The 19,532-nt window shown below is 37.0% G+C and overlaps 1 protein-coding gene across 1 annotated transcript in view; it reads left to right on the top strand.

Annotated features, from left to right (window-relative positions):
* LOC131535799 (zinc finger protein 585A-like) overlaps positions 1-13,217 on the top strand; it is a 41,285-nt gene extending 28,068 nt beyond the window's left edge. The window contains exons 7-8 of the mRNA XM_058768304.1: positions 7,033-7,111; positions 10,470-13,217. Of these exons, the coding sequence (XP_058624287.1) occupies positions 7,033-7,111; positions 10,470-11,353 (963 nt within the window). The 3' untranslated portion in view covers positions 11,354-13,217. The remainder of the gene's footprint in view (positions 1-7,032; positions 7,112-10,469) is intronic.
* Positions 13,218-19,532: the final 6,315 nt, after the last annotated feature.

Here is a 19,532-nt window from a genome sequence, read left to right as displayed (position 1 = left end):
AAATTCCTAATTTGCTGCTTATTAATGGTTAGTAAGGTTGTTGTTAAGGTTAGGTATTGGGTAGGATTAGGGATGTAGAACAAGGTCATGTAGAATAAGGCATTAATATGTGCTCAATTACTACTAATAAATGGCTAATATTCTAGTAATATGCATGCTAATAAGCAACTAGTTAAGAGACCCTAAAATAAAGTGTTACCAAAAGTAGATATGCAAATGTGAATTCTCTTTTTAAATATAACGCATTTCTACACAAATAAATGCCATGTATACATACAAATGTGCATATTCTTTCTCTGTGTACTATAGGGCCCAGCCAGTTTTGACCACAGTCACATTTACGTTAGTCAAGCTCGCGTTAGCTGACTGTCAGCTGATCCATGTCTACCTATAAGGATATGACACCTATCACAGCATCCATATGCAGGAGAAGTCCAGGACGGCCTGGCTGGTTCATCATCAAAGACAAAGTGTAAGATTAAGTGATGTTGACGGCTGACAAAAGGGGGCACTAATGCAATCTATTTTTGCTTATAATAAACCGAAACTGACGCGAAGGAGAGCGGGCTCGTGATGGCAAGCAAAAGACTTGAAGATAAAGGCGTTTGGGAGAAGCTAAATATATATATATATATATATATATATATATATATATATATATATATATAAAAAGAAGTTACATCAGGGACAGGACGACTGGTTGCAATCGAGGGAAAGATGAATGCGGCCAAGTACAGGGATATCCTGGACGAAAACCTTCTCCAGAGTGCTCAGGACCTCAGACTGGGCCGAAGGTTTACCTTCCAACAAGACAATGACCCTAAGCACACAGCTAAAATAACGAAGGAGTGGCTTCACAATAATTCCGTGACTGTTCTTGAATGGCCCAGCCAGAGCCCTGACTTAAACCCAATTGAGCATCTCTGGAGAGACCTAAAAATGGCTGTCCACCAACGTTTACCATCCAACCTGACAGAACTGGAGAGGATCTGCAAGGAGGAATGGCAGAGGATCCCCAAATCCAGGTGTGAAAAACTTGTTGCATCTTTCCCAAAAAGACTCATGGCTGTATTAGATCAAAAGGGTGCTTCTACTAAATACTGAGCAAAGGGTCTGAATACTTAGGACCATGTGATATTTCAGTTTTTCTTTTTTAATAAATCTGCAAAAATGTCAACAATTCTGTGTTTTTCTGTCAATATGGGGTGCTGTGTGTACATTAATGAGGGAAAAAATGAACTTAAATGATTTTAGCAAATGGCTGCAATATAACAAAGAGTGAAAAATTTAAGGGGGTCTGAATACTTTCCGTACCCACTGTATATCATTTGAACATTTAAAATCTCAAAATTCATCCTGTGAAAACCATTTTGAAATCGGATATTGCGTTACCATAGAAATGGTATTTCAAAATGTTTTAGTGGTCTCCTCCCCCTTAGCGGGGGTGTCATATTACAAAATGTATTACTGTCTTTTAGAATCAAAACTTTTTATAATCTTGACAAAATACATATCATTGGAAAGGTCTGAGTCTCAAGATTCCTCAAAATATTTTGTTATAGATATAATATTGAGAGAGAAATTGATAGAATTGTGACAGAAATGCATCAAAATGCATTCAATGGTGTTTGAATGGCACCCGATGGCTGTTTTTGGTATAACGCCTAAACAAAATTGCATATGAACCTCAATTTTTTTTTATATCAACTTCAAATTTGGAACACAACTTATGTACACATATGGCTTTAATTTTATAGCAATTTTGGATTTTTAACTATTTTTTTAAATATTTATTTTATATAAAATAAAAATTGTATAATACGTTTTTTTACAGTAAATTTAAACTTCTGTAACTTTTTAATACTTTAATTTTACTAAATGATTTTTATTTCTGTAGTAATCTGCCAATTGTCTTCTTAGGTCTGTATTCAAAAGCGTTCATGAATTATAATAATTTAAGTTTGTATATTGCACTTTCTCGTGAATTTTCAAAAATGGGGGTGACAGTTAAGGGGTTAACATTATATCAGTTTACGGTATTTAACTGATGTAAAACCTAAAACGTTTCTACCGTATATTTTACGGTATAATTCTGGCAACCACAGCTGCCGTTTTCTTTACCGTAAATTTTACGGCATTTTTTTTACAGTGTATGCTAATTGTTAGTCATCTTTGACGACAGTGGTCCTGATAGTGTGTGTGCAAGAAGGGACTCTAGAGAGGCAGTATTAACATTAAGTGACTGACGGACGGAAGCCATTGGCACATGCCACAATGCTCAGTGGCACAACCGGTGAAACTTCCGGTTTTCACTGATGTCAGTGGAGAGTGGCATGTGCCAGTGACACTTGTGACAGGTGGCAATGGATTTTGTCAGTGTCACTGACATTGTTGCAGGACATGTCACCTTATGTTGCTGTAGTAACACTGACGACAGTGTTACTGTCAGCCGGAGTATAACGTAGACTGTAACACACGCACTTAATGGCAGAATGATATTTAATTGATGATACATTTCGGTTTCTGTCAAGCATAATAATTGCATCATCTCGATGTTTTGTCAAATACTTAAAAAAATTACATTGGTATAAAATGGTTTCATTTCTAATTGCACAGTTCTATAAAATACTAAAGCCATAGATGATATAGATTGTGCTGGCCAATGTTATATTGATGAAGCTGCATGCATGCAGGTAGGTGTCAGTAATTAAATAAAAGTTTACAGTAACGAATACCACTGTAAATGTGGTATTCATAGTGATCCATGATAGATTGATTCCATGTGTTGCCAAGAATGGACAGTTTGCATTATTCTGTTTAATTTTTACAGAATTCCGTGTAATGTTCACGGACTTAATTAACCCCGTGATGGGCTCACAGAAGACATCAGCACGGATTCACTGGTTCAACACCAGCGCTGCATCGGACCACGTAAAAAGAGTGACTCCGATGCAGTTACCTAAACCTACCCAGTTCTGAACAATAATGATAACGATAAATTTCCCAGTATCGCGTCGGCATATTGATGCTAAGGGTTTCCTATTTAAAGTGTTGAACCAGTGGATCCGTGCGTGGAGCACGGCTGATGCCTGTCACTGACTTGCATTGGTATCACTTCTGTGAGCCCATCACGGAATTTTTTCTGTGAGCCCATCACGGAATTTTCGGCGATTCCGTGATGCCACCACAGATTCGGAGGTTAATTAAGTCCGTGAACATTACACGGAATTCTGTGAGATCATGTTGGTTATATCTTTCACTTGGATGTTATAACTTGCACTGAGTGAATACAGCTGGATAAATCAATAACTGTGTCCGTCTTCATTTAAAACAAAGTGTGATTATTTTAAGGCAGCAGCTATTTGCTCTTAGCGTAAATACAGATTGAGGCTATTTACACTGCGTAAATAGCAATTAGATGCTATTTACAAGGGGTGACCCCAAATAGTCGACGATTCAATGCTTCGATAAGAGGAGCCTGATTCGACTACCAGTCTCACAGTCAAATATTCGCAAAGGTGTTATGATCATGCCATTTTGACTATATGAGGGTACTCAGTGTCTGATTTCAAATAGAACTACCAGTTTTCTCCCAATGAGTTAATATACAGCCTATTATGATAATGCTGTAAAAAAGAATCTGAAAAGAAAGAAGCTTTTACCACCCTTATGAAATTTTAAATTACACTTTCCATAATCCATGACCGATGGGATCACCTTGGCGGCAGGGATTTACATCTTTAACAAGAAACAAATTGACACAGGCAGAGTGAAAGTTTTTTTTTTTTTAATCAGGTAGGGCACAAGTGATTTCAAAACATTTCAGCTGGTTCTAATAAGATTTTTCTTGCATGGTGTAAACATTGGCGCCAGAACCAGTGCTTAATGTGGAACGCAGTACCGGCACTTCTATATTTTAGTCTTTAGCATACCAGCACTTCTGACATGTTGTCGGTACTTGAGTCAAGGCTTCAGTGTCAGTATCTGGGTGATTAAAAATGACACTATATAAATCACACTAGGTGAGGTCACCTCTCATCTTGATAAATCATGTGAATGGTAGGTGTGTCACTGTCACAGTCAACAATCAAGAGAAGACTTCACGAGAGCAAACAAGGCCAGATTAGACTTTGCCAAAAACATTAAAATAAAAAAAACAGACCACTTCTGGAAAAGCATTCTTGGGACAGTTGAAAATAAGATCAACCTGTACCAGAATGACTGGGGAAAAAGTATGGAGAATGCTTGGAACAACTTATGATCCAAAGCATACAACATCATCTGTGAAACATGGAGCAGTGTGAAGGCATGGCTTGCAAGGGTTACTGCTGTTTAGTTACGATGTGACAGAGGACAGAAGGCACTCTATTCACTTGAAGTCAAAACTAAAGGCAGAAAGACCCACAAACAAACAACAACTGAAGTCAGCTGCAGTAAAGGCCTGGCAAAGCATCACAAAGGAGGAAACCAAGTCTTTGGTGATGTCCATGAGTTCCAGACTTAAGGCATTGACTGCAAAGGATTCTCAACAAAATATTAAAAATGAAAATTTTATTTATTTATATATATATATACAATTAAAAATTGTTGTAATTCCTAAGCATTTTGTTATATTTTTGTTCAACCCCTTGAATTAAAGCTTAAAGTCTGCACTTCCATTTCATCTTGATTGTTTTTTATTCTGTTCTGGTGGCATACAGAGCCGAAATTATGAAAACTGTGTCAGTGTCCAAATATAAAGGGACCTAACTGTATGTATTTAATATTGTACAGTAGAAACACCTTTCAGGGGCAATCCTTCCAATGACCCATTATAATAGTTATTAATGCTAGTTTTACACGTGTATTGTAATACACTTTTTAAAATGTAACATACTAATAAAATCTACATGTGTTTGAACAAACTGTTGTATTTCTTAAGATAAAATAATGTCAAGTGGTTTACACCATGGTTTCCATACCTCAACATTTTTTTCAGGTTTTTGCTTTCTTCAGCACTGTTGGGCTCGTTACTCAAAGAATGTAATATATTACTCATTACTAGTTACTCCTTTCAAAAGTAATATTGCTACTTTACTTATTACTTTCTGGCAACAGTAATTAGTTACACTACTAGTTACATTACTTTTTCTTCACACCCCACAGAAGTTGTAACTGTGTATATTCCATATAAAATTATTTTACAATGTTACTGACAACATATTTCTGCCTCATCATTTGACCAAAATCCACATTGGATCACAGTCAGAATTATTACAAACACTCAATAGTGATTGATAGTGACATTCAAGTAGAAGTGCTGTATTTATCTCATTAATTCATGTGTAGCTTGAAGTAATTTTTCCGTTACCCATATGTGATTAAATTTTGTTATGTATTTTATCAAATCACGAGTTTGTAAGAAACTGTTTAATTTTCCAAAAATATTTTTCATTATATTAATATAATGTACCACATGCTGATCAGAGGGATGTAATGCCAGAGTAAAGTAAAGCACAACAGATATTTTTTCCTGACAAAATCAATATAATGCAATATTTCTATCTGCTGAATGTAAGCTTTTCCATATTCCGAACTTGCCTGCTGCACTGGGGACATCACATGCATGTGCGAGTCATGAAAATTATGAAAATAAATCTAGGAATTATTTGATTGTTAGATTTGAAATCAGCGGGGTTGAGGCATCAAAAGTAACTAAGTAACTAAGCTGTTTTATGGAAAGTAACTGTACGGCATTATTGCTGAAATCTTATTAGTAATTAGTTACACTACTAGTTACTGCAAAAAGTAATAAAACAGTAACTAAATTACTAGTAACTAGTTACTGCCCAACACTGCTCTTAAGTACTTGCTGTCAGACCAAGCATTCAATAGTCACAAAAGTAATCATTTCCTGTATAAAATGTAACAGAAGTTACATTTCAGTAAGTTTAATTTCCATCTCTCAGTAAGTCTTCTACAAGATTCGGTAAGTCATGTACCATCTCTTGCCATGTTTAAAATGGTTTCAGTTTCAGAATCTATCAGAAAATGTTGCTGTTTTTGGTCTTTTAGTTACAGGTGGTCAACTCTGTTTTCTGATGTCAACTCTGTTACCATCAATGTCAACTCTGTTTGTTTAATGTTTTGCTTTAAAAATGATAATTATATGTGTTTTATTGTTAACAAATTGATCAGAAGCTAATTAGCCTGATTAGTACTACTACTACATGAAATTATATAAAAAAAAATCATTAAAAGCTATGTTTAGAGAAAATGCACACCATGTTGACAACTTTTCAGTTAAACGTGTTGATATTTTTACTCTAAAACAAAAAGTCTGTATATTAGGTTTAAAGTTGAATTAATGGATTAAGAGACAGATGTTCTTCTAGGGAGGACAGGGCTTTAAATTGTGTTACATTTTTTAACTGTATATGTTTGACCCAATTTGTCTGTAACAGAGTTGACAGATTTTTCTGTTAGTACATTGATTTTCAGAATAAATATTTAAAAATTTTATGTTTAAGATCAGCAAATATAGAAAATATTAAATGTAAAGTGTGTTCTATGAAAATAAAAAAAAGTTTAACAAAAAAATAAATTCCAACTGTATATGAGTTGATCGAATACCATGCAAGTCTATAATTTATGTTCTTTTCATTTATTTGTGCAGATCGGCTTTTTTTAAAGGAAAACAAATCAGCGCACCTTGAACACGCACAAGGTAATTTTCCTCATATTATTTTCTCTCCTCTCACCGCTTCAGTCTCCAGTCCAGCAGGTGGCGTTAAAACACATTTGTTTGTTTGCCAAACACCATTAAACATCAGAGGAAGAAGTTTAGTTTCACCATGATCTCTGTTATGTTGTGATGCTGTTTTAATACAAACTAGAAATGTTAGAAATGTTGTTTCTGTGAATAGAAAAATACAGTTTTTAAAATCAGGTCAGTAAATACTTGTAATATTCTCATCCTCACAGTCTTGAGTTTTCAAGTAAGCAGGAATATCTGGAGGAGTATCATCTGAACTGAGATCTGCTGCTGTGAAGATGCTGTTTGTTAAAGAGGAGAGTGAGGAGAACACGAGTGAACCAGAAACCTGGAAAATAAAACAGGAGGAACAAGGAGGTTGGTGTTTATTCTTCGTTCATCTTTAATGATTGTTTGTGGTACACCCACAGATCCTTAATGTAAAAATAAGACCTTAACTGACATTAAAAAGTCTTAAACCAATGTTTCAAAGTTCTTATGGAAGTGTGACTGAACAGACACAGAGAAGATTTAATTACTTTATTTTTGCCTTTTTGGAATTGTAAAACTGTGTTGAACTCAGAGCATGTGAGACTGAATTAGTTTTTACGTCAGTAGAAGCCAAATTTTAAGTAAAGTCGTTATAGGAATGTGGTTATTTTCAACCATGTGAATGTCTCAGAGCATTATTTGCTTGTTCGGTACATTTCACTGTAAATCAGTAACAGTTTTGCAGCAGGCTTTGCAAACAGACTTTTACTGTTTTCGGTACCAATTTCGGTACCACATGCTAATTAAAAAACATTTTTAATAATAAAATCAAACAAAAATAAAATGTACAAAAATCAATGCCATTCTTTATACTTATTTAAATGGTGTTTCAAGTTTTTCCGCAAGTAATAAAAGTATGAAAAGCAGTAAACAAGTTTCACCCAAATTTAATGTCTTTTAAATAATGAAATTTAAACACATTTTATTTTTTTGGTAAATAAAGGGGATTTACTATTAAAATTATCGTCACTAAATATGGAAGAAATATTGTGTGATTATTTCTTTGAAAATAAATATTTATAATTTTTTTTCAACAGTAGTAATAGTATCACGTGAAGTGACTCTCAGAGCAGTTCTGTAGATGTTGTTTATGTATTTATGTCCTCATTGAGACGGCAGATGCTGAAATCACTGCGAGCATCACGTGCGCTTCAGTGAGTGTAGTAAAAAAAAAACAAATTCACCATTCTGCCATTCACACCGAGTGTGTCTCACTCGTCCTTAAAAGTGAAGCTGCGGGCTCTTTAATCGCCCCCTGGTGGCTGGCTGCAGTACAGGTCATAAACCCCGCCCTCTCCATGTAAACAAATGGGACTTCAGTCAAAATAAAAAAAAATAAATTATACTTCCAATACAATTTTCTGAAATATGGTTTTGGTTATTTAAGGTAGTTGTTATCACGCTGATATATGTTCAATTGTTCGTTTTTGTGATACGTTTGATTTTAGCTAGTAATTTGATGCTATAAAAACGGGGCGTGTCGTTATGGTTGATTGGGTCTGCAGGAGTTTGGGAGGGAGTTGATTCCGCGGCTCCACCTCATGACTCTACTGCGCAGACTCTGGCTCCAAATGAATCTCTACTGCGCAGAATCGGGCTCCAAATGACATCATTTACTCAAGATGGCAGCGGCCATACTGAGATGTATTTGCTTCATTTTTCTATAGTGGAAGGAAGCGGAGACGTGCCGTCCATCTTTTTTACAGTCTATGATTCACACAGAGACTCGCAGAACATGCGGGATTCATATCTGAATCGACTTTTGCGGCGTAATATTTACAGATACTAGTCCATGTCGCGATTTGATTTGATTTTTGATCGCGATTTGTCGCGATAATGATCTACTTTTGATTAATTCATCCAAACTTTGACAAATTCCGTGACATTCCGTGCTAAACTGTAAATTCCGTTTTTATAACTGGATTCCGAGATTCCGTCCGTGTTTTCTGCATCGCGGAAATCATAGGGCCATACGCGTCATGAACCGGGTTGACCGGGTACTCGGTACCACCGGTACATAAAAAAACCTGGTACCATGACATTTTCATTTTTTTAGTACTGACTTGGTGGTAGCCTACCGAAGTACCGGGTCTTTTGACAACACTAACTGTAAGATATATATATACCTGACAGCACTGTCACAACATGGAAGTAAACTTGTTTACTCTAATGCCCGATCGGTGTTAAGTTAAGTTTATTTGTCTCAGAATTGTTTGTGTGTGTGGGTGTGTGTCAGTAAATTAAGCCAGTTACCAAACTTAACATTGTTTCTCCTAATAGCATGATTATAATCTGTTACTTAAATTGTGATTAAATTGTATACAAAACGTGATCAAAGAATGCTCCCTGTTTGCTGGAGCTGTCAATCAAACAACACGAGTTTATCTGGACACTAAAACTCTCATTATAATCCGTGGTTCTCTTACACATCACAATGAACCTTTTACAGTATTTACATCAATAGACATTTATTTCTATGTAAAAACATGATCAATTTTAACATCAAGAAACATTATATTTTCATGTAAAAATGTTATAGGTGCACCTATATGCAGCTGTGAAATAATGTAGATTAGACAAATACTTTTCATAATACATCAAAGGGCACAATTACACAACAATATTATTCTAAAAATGGAAATTTGTTTCTCAACATTTTTAAGTTTGGTAACACTTTATTTCGATTGTCCACTTTAGACATTCTACTAACAGTAAATAACTTTGCAACTACATATCAACTAGCAGTCATTAGAGTATTAGTAGACAGTGCGCTAAATATCTTCTAACACTTTATTTTGATGGGTCCACAACATACAACATACTGACTATGAGAAACTTTGCAAGTATATGTCAACTTGTTCTACTAACCCTAAACCTACCCTACTGAGAGTTAGTAGACATGTAGTAGCAAATTAATGAGAATTAGTTGACATGTAGTTACAAAGTTACTTGAATGTCTAAAGTGGACTATCGAAATAAAGTGCAACCTTAAGTTTTGCATACAGACAACAGCAGACAACCCTGTTTGTGAAAACAGTAACATCATGCGTGTTACGTGTGTAATAGCATGTGTATTAGCATGTGCATTACGTGTTCAGTCTATGGGTACGGTGGCCGAGAGAGCTCAACACGCTGCAAATAGAAAAAACACCTGCAAAAAAACAAAAAAAACCCCAACTTCATCAATTTGACAACACACAACATGCTCATAACACAACCAAATAAACACACTGCAAAAACAGAAACATGCTGCAAATACTCACAACACAAAAAAACACACGCTGCGAATAGAAAAAAAAAAAAAAAAAACACCTGCAAAGAAAACAACTCCATCAATTTGACAACACTTGCTGCAAATGCTCACAACACAAACAATATAAAGAAACTGCAAATTAAATTCTTTATTTGTTTGTGTTGTGCGCATTTGCAGCACGTGCTGTCAAACTGATGATGTTTTTTTGATTTGCTGGTGCTTTTTCTGTTTGCATGTGTTTTCTGAAGTTGCAGCGTGTTGAGCTCTCTCGGCCACCGTACCCGAAACATAATGCAGTGTTTTTAGACATTATCAAAACTGTCCCTTTTCACACAGATCCATGAAAATGTTTTCATCTGTACACAAATGTTTTATCCTTTTATTTTCCAAATGTTCCAATTGATTTTCATCTTTTTAATGATTTCATTTTAGGCCTGATGAAAGTGAAAGAAGAAAAACAAGATCTGAATGAAGTGGAGGAGAAACACAAGGATCAGAAAGATCATGATGTCAATGAAGAAAAATCAGTGAGTTGCAGCATTCAAATAACAGACGTCAAAAGTCCTTTCAGCTGCTCTCAGTGTGGAAACACTTTCAAACATAAAGGAAGCCTTATGAAACACGTGAGAATTCATAGTGGGGAAAAACCTTTCAGCTGTTTTCAGTGTGGAAACACTTTCACGTGTAATGAAAACCTTAAGAATCACATGCTAATTCATACTGGAATAAAGCCTTTTACCTGCTCTCAGTGTGGAAAGAGTTTTACACAGAAAGGACACCTTAAGAATCATCTGGTAACTCACTCTTCAGAAAAGCCTTTCAGCTGCTCTCAGTGTGGAAGGTCTTTCACACGTAAAACAAACCTTAAGAATCACATGTTAATTCATGCTGGAATAAAGCCATTTACCTGCTCTCAGTGTGGAAAGAGTTTTACTCAGAAAGGACAACTTAAGGATCATTTTGTAACTCACACTTCAGAAAAGCCTTTCAGCTGCTCTCATTGTGGAAACACTTTCAAACATAAAGGAAGCCTTATGAAACACATGAGAATTCATAGTGGGGAAAAGCCTTTCAACTGTTTTCAGTGTGGAAACACTTTCACATGTAATGCAAACCTTAAGAATCACATGCTAATTCATACTGGGATAAAGCCTTTCAGCTGCTCTCAGTGTGGAAAGAGTTTTACACAGAAAGGACACCTTCAGAATCATTTGGTAACTCACTCTTCAGAAAAGCCTTTCATCTGCTGTCAGTGTGGAAAGTCTTTCACACGTAAAGGATACCTTGAGACTCACATGTTAAGTCATGCTGGGTAAAAGCCTTTCAGCTGCTCTCAATATGGAAAGAGTTTCACCTCTAAACGAGGATTTAATCATCACATGAGAATTCACACTAAAGATGCGTTCCACTCCACTTTTAGACATGCACTAGCGAACTTCCCTGATCACTTCCCTTCGGGGGAATCCCCGCTGCCATTTTGAAGTGCGTTCCGCTTCGTGAGTTTATATGGACAGACCCTCAACCCCTCGATTTTAACCGAGGGAGCGAGTCTGCTTCATATTCACACTTCAGGCCACTCCATAGACCACAATGCAACACGATTATGACGTCATTGCAGACCTCGCTTAATTTATCCCCACCCCAAACGACTCTATAATATATAAATTATTATTATTATTATTATTATTTTTACATTAATAACCCAAACATACCTATATACATATAGAATGCTGCACCAAACATATTCGTAAGGGAAAAAACGTAATCAATAAACCAACTCCGTAGCAGACTCTAATGGCGCTTTTCCACTGCATGGTATGGCACGGTACGGTTCAGTACGGCTCACTTTTGGGGGTTTTTCCACTGGGTACAGTACCTGGTACCTGGTACTTTTTTTAGTACCACCTCGGCCGAGGTTCCAAGCAAACCGTACCGTTACCAAAACGTGACTTGAAAACTGATCACTGATTGGCCGGAGAAAATCGTCACTGCCTGCGTCATTGAACTTGCGGCACGAGACACAACAGACCCGCCAGATTTAAATCAGCACAGCCAGTGAAGGATCGAACGCAACTGTTTTGAATGAGCACACCTTTCTTTTAACAACCAAAAATGTTTCGTTGTCTGTTGAGGAAGTACAGACTGTCTCTTGTTGATAGCCGAGGAGCAGATCCAGTGAGAGCTTGATGCAGCGACGTGGAATTAAAAAGTTTTTCAGGAGTCATGGCAGTAGAGGCGGCGCAACTATATAATCCCACCCACTCTAAAGCGGTACTAAACTGCAGTGGAAACACAAACCGAGCCGAACCGTGCCGTTCTGAACCGTGCTGAGCCGAGTCGTACCACGCAGTGGAAAAGCGCCATAAGTGATCAAGGGCTTAGGACGTTCCAGTTCAGTCCATTCCAAGGGTTTCTCCAGTAGTGGGCACTCATGCAACGTAATCAATGATGTACAGCCGAGTGAACGAGGCGGAGGGAAGTTTGCAAGTGAAGGGCATAAAAAACGGACTGGAACGCAGCCTTATTTATTATTAATTATTAATTATTGCGTCTGTCCTGTTTGTGGAAGGAGATTTCTAAGGGTTTTAAAAGCATGAAAAACTTGTGTGCTGTGTAGAGATGGATTTCAAAGCAAGAAGGTATTACTGCACTTACTGATACTGCTGATCCATCTGGTATTTTAACAGTATTCTTATCGGTTCTTTTTGTTATTTAAAAACAAAAACAAAAGACAATCAAGAAATAACAAACAAATTAAGACCATTGCTTTCATTTTGAAATTTATCAGTCCCGTTGGCTCAATTCTCAGAATCTTAAGGTTTTTTTTTTTTTCTCACTCTCTCTCTCTCTCTCTCTATCTCTCTCAATACTATAAAACTATAAAATAATGTTAATCTCTCTAAACAATTAGTTTCTTGTCACACTAGGTTTGGATTTCTTAATTTATCTAAGCAAATTGCGTCTGTTTTGGCACATGTGCAAAAGAGTAAGTATATGTCTCTTCATGAAAGAAATGTGTAAAAGACAAAAGTGAATTTTCTGTTTACATGTAACACAGTGCTACTCAAATAAATGTACTTTATGAATTCAAATGTGCATATTCAACGCTCTACAGACACCTTGGCAATATAATTGCTTTGGCTAGTAATTTTTTAGTTTACTTGCCAGAATGATATGCTGTTAAATAAAGCTATATATATATATACACTGAACAAAATTATAAACGCAACACTTTTGTTTTTGCCCCCATTTTTCATGAGTTGAACTCAAAGATCTAAGACTTTTTCTATGTACAAAAAGGCCTATTTCTCTCAAATATTGTTAACAAATCTGTCTAAATCGGTGTTAGTGAGCACTTCTCCTTTGCCGAGATACTCCATCCACCTCACAGGTGTGTCATATCAGGATGCTGATTAGACAGCATGATTATTGCACAGGTGTGCCTTAGGCTGGCCACAATAAAAGGCCACTCTAAAATGTGCAGTTTTATTGTATTGGGGGGATCTGGGAGGGTCCGAAAACCAGGAAGTATGTGTGACCACCATTTGCCTCACGCAGTGCAACACATCTCCTTCGCATAGAGTTGATCAGGTTGTTGATTGTGGCCTCTGGAATGTTGGTCCACTCCTCTTCAATGGCTGTGCGATGTTGCTGGATATTGGCAGGAACTGGAACACGCTGTTGTGTACGACGATCCAGAGCATCCCAAACATGCTCAATGGGTGACATGTCCGGTGAGTATGCTGGCCATGCAAGAACTGGGATGTTTTCAGCTTCCAGGAATTGCGTACAGATCCTTGCAACATGGGGCCTTGCATTATCATGCTGCAACATGAGGTGATGGTTGTGGATGAATGGCACAACAATGGGCCTTAGGATCTCGTCACGGTATCTCTGTGCATTCAAAATGCCATCAATAAAATGCACGTGTTCTTTGTCCATAACATACGCCTGCCCATACCATAACCCCACCGCCACCATGGGCCACTCGATCCACAACGTTGACATCAGCAAACCGCTCACCCACGCGACGCCATACACACTGTCTGCCATCTGCCCTGTACAGTGAAAACTGCGATTCATTCATGAAGAGAACACCTCTCCATAGTGCCAGACGCCATCGAATGTGAGCATTTGCCCACTCAAGTCGGTTACGTCGACGAACTGCAGTCAGGTCGAGACCCCGATGAGGACGACGAGCATGCAGATGAGCTTCTGACAGTTTGTACAGAAATGCTTTGGTTATGCAAACTGATTGTTGCAGCAGCTGGTGGCTGGGTTCAGACGATCTTGGAGGTGAAGATGCTGGATGTGGAGGTCCTGGGCTGGTGTGGTTACACGTGGTCTGCGGTTGTGAGGCTGGTTGGATGTACTGCCAAATTCTCTGAAACGCTTTGGAGACGGCTTATGGTAGAGAAATTAACATTCAATTCACGGGCAACAGCTCTGGTGGACATTCCTGCAGTCAGCATGCCAATTGCACGCTCCCTCAAAACTTCCGACATCTGTGTCACTGTGCTGTGTGATAAAACTGCACATTTTAGAGCGGCCTTTTATTGTGGCCAGCCTAAGGCACACCTGTGCAATAATCATGCTGTCTAATCAGCATCTTAATATGCCACACCTGTGAGGTGGATGGATTATCTCGGCAAAGGAGAAGTGCTCACTAATACAGATTTAGACAGATTTGTGAACAATATTTGAGAGAAATAGGCCTTTTGTGTACATAGAAAAAGTCTTCGATCTTTGAGTTCAGCTCATGAAAAATGGGGGCAAAAACAAAAGTGTTGCGTTTATAATTTTGTTCAGTGTGTGTGTGTATGTATATATATATATATATATATATATGTATGTGTATACAGTATCTCACAGAAGTGAGTACACCCTTCACATTTTTGTAAATATTTTATTATACCTTTTCATGTGACAACACTGAAGAAATGACACTTTGCTACCATTATTGTCCAGCACTGCTTTAACCCTCTTGGGCATAGAGTACACCAGAGCTTCACAGGCTGCCACTGGAGTCCTCTTCCACTCCATGACGACATCACGGAGCTGGTGGATGTTAGAGACCTTGCGCTCCTCTCAGATCCTCAGAGAGTTATTTGCCATGAGGTGCCATGTTGAACTTCCAGTGACCAGTATGAGAGAGTGAGAGCGATAACACCAAATTTAACACACCTGCTCCCCATTCACACCTGAGACCTTGTAACACTAACGAGTCACATGACACCGGGAGAGAAAATGGCTAATTTTCACTTAGGGGTGTACTCACTTTTGTGGCCAGCGGTTTAGACATTAATGGCTGTGTGTTGAGTTATTTTGAGGGGACAGCAAATTTACACTCTTATAGAAGCTGTACACTCACTACTTTACATTGTAGCAAAGTGTCATTTCTTCAGTGTTGTCACATGAAAAGATATAATAAAATATTTACAAAAATGTGAAGGGTGTACTCACTTCTGTGAGATGCTGTATATATGTATGTGTATGTGTATATATATATTAGGGCTGGTAAGCGATTACATTTTTTTATCTAATTAATTACATGATGTGACGATTAATTAATCGCAAAATAATCACACATCAAATTTGGCTGAGAAATTAATCCTAAAAGATCATTTAAAGTCATTGTTGTGTAAAGCATCAAATCGACATTACAAAAAGTAGCTTCAGCAAGAAATATTTTGTTGCCACAACAGTGATGACACAATTGTCATTTTTGGGTGGGTGAACTATACCTAATAATTAATTGTATTAATTGTATTATTATTACTATGGAAATATGAAATAATTTCTTTAATGAAATGATCCTCTAAATAACAAACTAAAACTGACAGTAGGTGGTGGTAAAAGTCATCGAGTCATTTTTATTCATTTATTTGATTTGTTCAAATGGCCGATTCATTCAGGAGTGAAGTAAACAGTTCTTTATGAATGGTCCATTGAATCATTAGGCTTGTTCGACTTGAAGTTGATCATCACCATCAGACCGATTGGTGTGTAACATCAAAGTACTGCAAGAGCTATAGAGAGCAGACAGCTCCTTATGCTTTTGAATTGCTCTCGCGGCACTTTGATGTCATACTCTGATCGATCTGATGATGATAATCCACTTCAAATCCAACGCGCCTATGGCCAATGGTTCAATGCGCCAAATGATTCACCCAATTTGTTCAAAATTTGCATTAAGAAATGAAATGCCACTGTGTGTTGCTCGGAGACGAACAGTTCTGTTTTGTCTTTATATTTTCATTGGCAAAATTGAGCAAAACAGACAACATCGTGTCTAAAATAACACAATATTAACTTCTTACTTACTGAACTGTAGTATAAGATCAGTATCACATTTGCACTCGTGTGATATTGCACTTAGCCTATTGCTCGTGTGATATTGGTTAACTATATGATGTAAATATGAGACAAAAACTCAGAGGCATTTTTGCCCCATATCTTGAATTTTAGGGACATTCTAACTACGTTCCCTAGGCTCCATCGCACAGTGAGTTGTTGCCCTGCCTCATATTTGTCATCAATCAACTGTATGAAATGTCAGATGACCCACATAGGTCTGGGGAGGGGCAAGAGCGTTAAATGCGTTAATAATTTTAACGTGTTACTTTTCACCGTAATTAATTAATCTAATTAACGCATTAAATTACCAGCCCTAATATATATGTATATATATATATATATATATATATATATATATATATATATATATATAAAATTTATGTATGTATGTATGTGTGTGGAGGGATTTTCCCCCTCTCGTTTATGCATCCCTGCCTCTGCTGAGTTATTTTTATCCCCGGCGGGATATTTTTATTTTAGGTCCCAATCTAAATCAAATGATTCGCAATACGCGCTTTGAGGCTGTTCTGAATCAAATGATTTGCGATACCCGATCAGATTGGAACGCTTTGAATCATTTTGCGACTTGTTGTATCAGGTTCATTGTCACTGTTCCCAATTGAGAATTGATCAGGAAATTGTGTATTTATTGGGTCACCTGATACAACAGACTCAATGATTTATCTGATTTGGAGTTTCAAAAAGCCCTGTTGATACTGTGTTCTTTGCTCGCTTTCTCTAAATAATGTATTCGTTGCTTGAATAACCGTGGAAATGAAATCATTACAATTAATAGGCCTAACTCACAATGTTTTTAATAGATTAGCGATCACGTTACAGTTTCCGTCATATATTAAAAACATTTCATGACACGACACCCATTATATGGTACTTGCCAAAAAAGACGGGTTTATTATGTGCGTTATTAACAGATTACACTAACATTAGGTTACTTAGGCTATAGTCGTACCCTTACCTTCCACCTATGGGGAGAGAAAAAAAAAAGTTTTCAAAAGCATCTCCTCCTCTGCTTTTTTCACAAATTGCACCCTGTATATATACATATGCACGTGCCTATGCTTGCTCGTCAAGGGGGGCCCAAGCACAATGATATATAATATTTTTGTTATACTGTAGCAAATTAGCTCAAAAGGGAAATATTTATAATTAATAGTAAATATTTAGATTAGATCTTAGAATTAACTGTAGCAGAATCAATATTACAATTATTTGATTTGTCAGTCCACCGAGCAGACAATATAATCATTTATCAATTCTAGGAAAGGTTATTTTCCAAAGCCAAGGAAGAATAGCTTTCCTGCTTTATGCAGTACTAGCAATAGTAGCAAGGATCGACATTCAGTGACTTCGAATTGTGAGCAGAACACAGAGACAATCAATTGTGAATATAAGGGATTTAATAAATTAAACTATAGCTAACATACACTAAACTAAGCAAAACATATATATACAGAATGAAGGAAAGTAAGGAAAGAGAGAGAAGAATAAAGAATGACAGTATTTCACATCAATTAACCACAACCTTGCCGCTGTCGCATCTGGCTTGCTCAGTTGGGGACACTTAATTTCTAGCGATTATCGCCAATTTGATTGCACAGATACTATTTAAACTAAACTGAGCTAGACAATGACATCTCTGAATTCAATAATGAAATGCCTTTAACTGAAAATTGAGTGTTTAATCATCATTATACATTACTGACACTCTATCCTCCAATTTGATACTGTTAAGTGCTTTGACACAATCTGTATTGTTAAAAGCGCTATATAAATAAAGGTGACTTGACTTGACAACCCAAAGAGAATCATCAAAGAATCAAAAATCACCTTTAAAGGGGGCTTAAACTTAAACACGCATCTAAATAGTTGTAAACAGTTACTTGCATTGGCTTTGTTGCTGAACAAGAGTCCAGATGCGATAGACAATGGAGGTTCTTGATGAGTTCTTTAGGAGTGAGCTGGAGATTTTCCTCTGGTTCTTAGGAAAGTCCACAGCGAGTCGAAAAAGTTACTTGAAGGTAAAACTCAAAAGGTGAGTTTTGAAGAGTCTTTGTACACACCTCCGTCTTAAGAAGAAGGGTTTTGATAGTTCCCAGCCGCACCCACCTTTTGGGTGGAGTGGCCAATCAGAGGCATGAATTTTGAGCGAGATAAACTTTCTTTGTCTCAGTTTATGGTCCATTTGCATTTTTATTGCTGGTCTGGAGAGTTGGTGCAGTTTTACTTCAAAGCATAGTAAAATTTGTATGATGCATTTCACAATCACATAGTGTACATCAGGGATCCTCAGATCTGGCCCACGAGATCCACTTTCCTGCAGAGTTTAGCTCTAACCCTAATCAAACACACCTGAACATGCTAATCAGTGTCTTCAGGATCATTCGAAAATCACAGACAGGTGAGTTTGATCAGGGTTGGAGCTAAACTCTGCAGTGGATTGGCCCTCCAGGCTAAGATTTGAGGAACCCTGGTGTACATCATTGTTTGAGGAATAAAAAGAAGATTATTTTGATACCAAGAAAGAAATAGTCCATGGGCCAAGCCAGAATTTGGTACCACCTAAGGTGGCAAAATCTCTTCGGTACCATTTTGTTTGTAGAGTCCATATAAGTACTTTGAAACATGGTAACCATTTCAAATGAGTAGCTTTACTAATCTTTTGGGACAATCATTATTTTAGCCATTATCGTCCTACAGTATCTGCACAGCAGGTTTGTATGAAGTCTATTGTAAGAGGTAGCCATACATCCTATATGTTGATTTTTTCAGGACAGTCAGGACTATCCAGATCTGACATAATTTGACATATTTGTTGTATACATTTTATATTAGCCTTCACATTAAATAATACAATTTTTTGCATATATTCAATTTTTATATTTGTATATCTATCTCAAAAGATATTGATGTTAGGGGATATCTTTTCAGATAAGGATAGACAAGACTGTCTGTAATCTGGTGATATCAGAACCATGATGGTGGGACAATCCATGACCTAGCAATTTGAAAAAATATGTATGAACTGTATATGAAATAGTATATTATGCAACAACAATGCCTGGTGCTAGTTTCAAAACCAGATTACTCCACCGTACTTTGTTGTAATGATAAGCCACT

This window comes from Onychostoma macrolepis, chromosome 03, assembly GCF_012432095.1.
Source record: "Onychostoma macrolepis isolate SWU-2019 chromosome 03, ASM1243209v1, whole genome shotgun sequence".
Lineage (NCBI taxonomy): Eukaryota > Metazoa > Chordata > Actinopteri > Cypriniformes > Cyprinidae > Onychostoma > Onychostoma macrolepis.
Note: the sequence above shows the minus strand (reverse complement) of the source record. Positions and strands in the feature narration are given on the sequence as shown.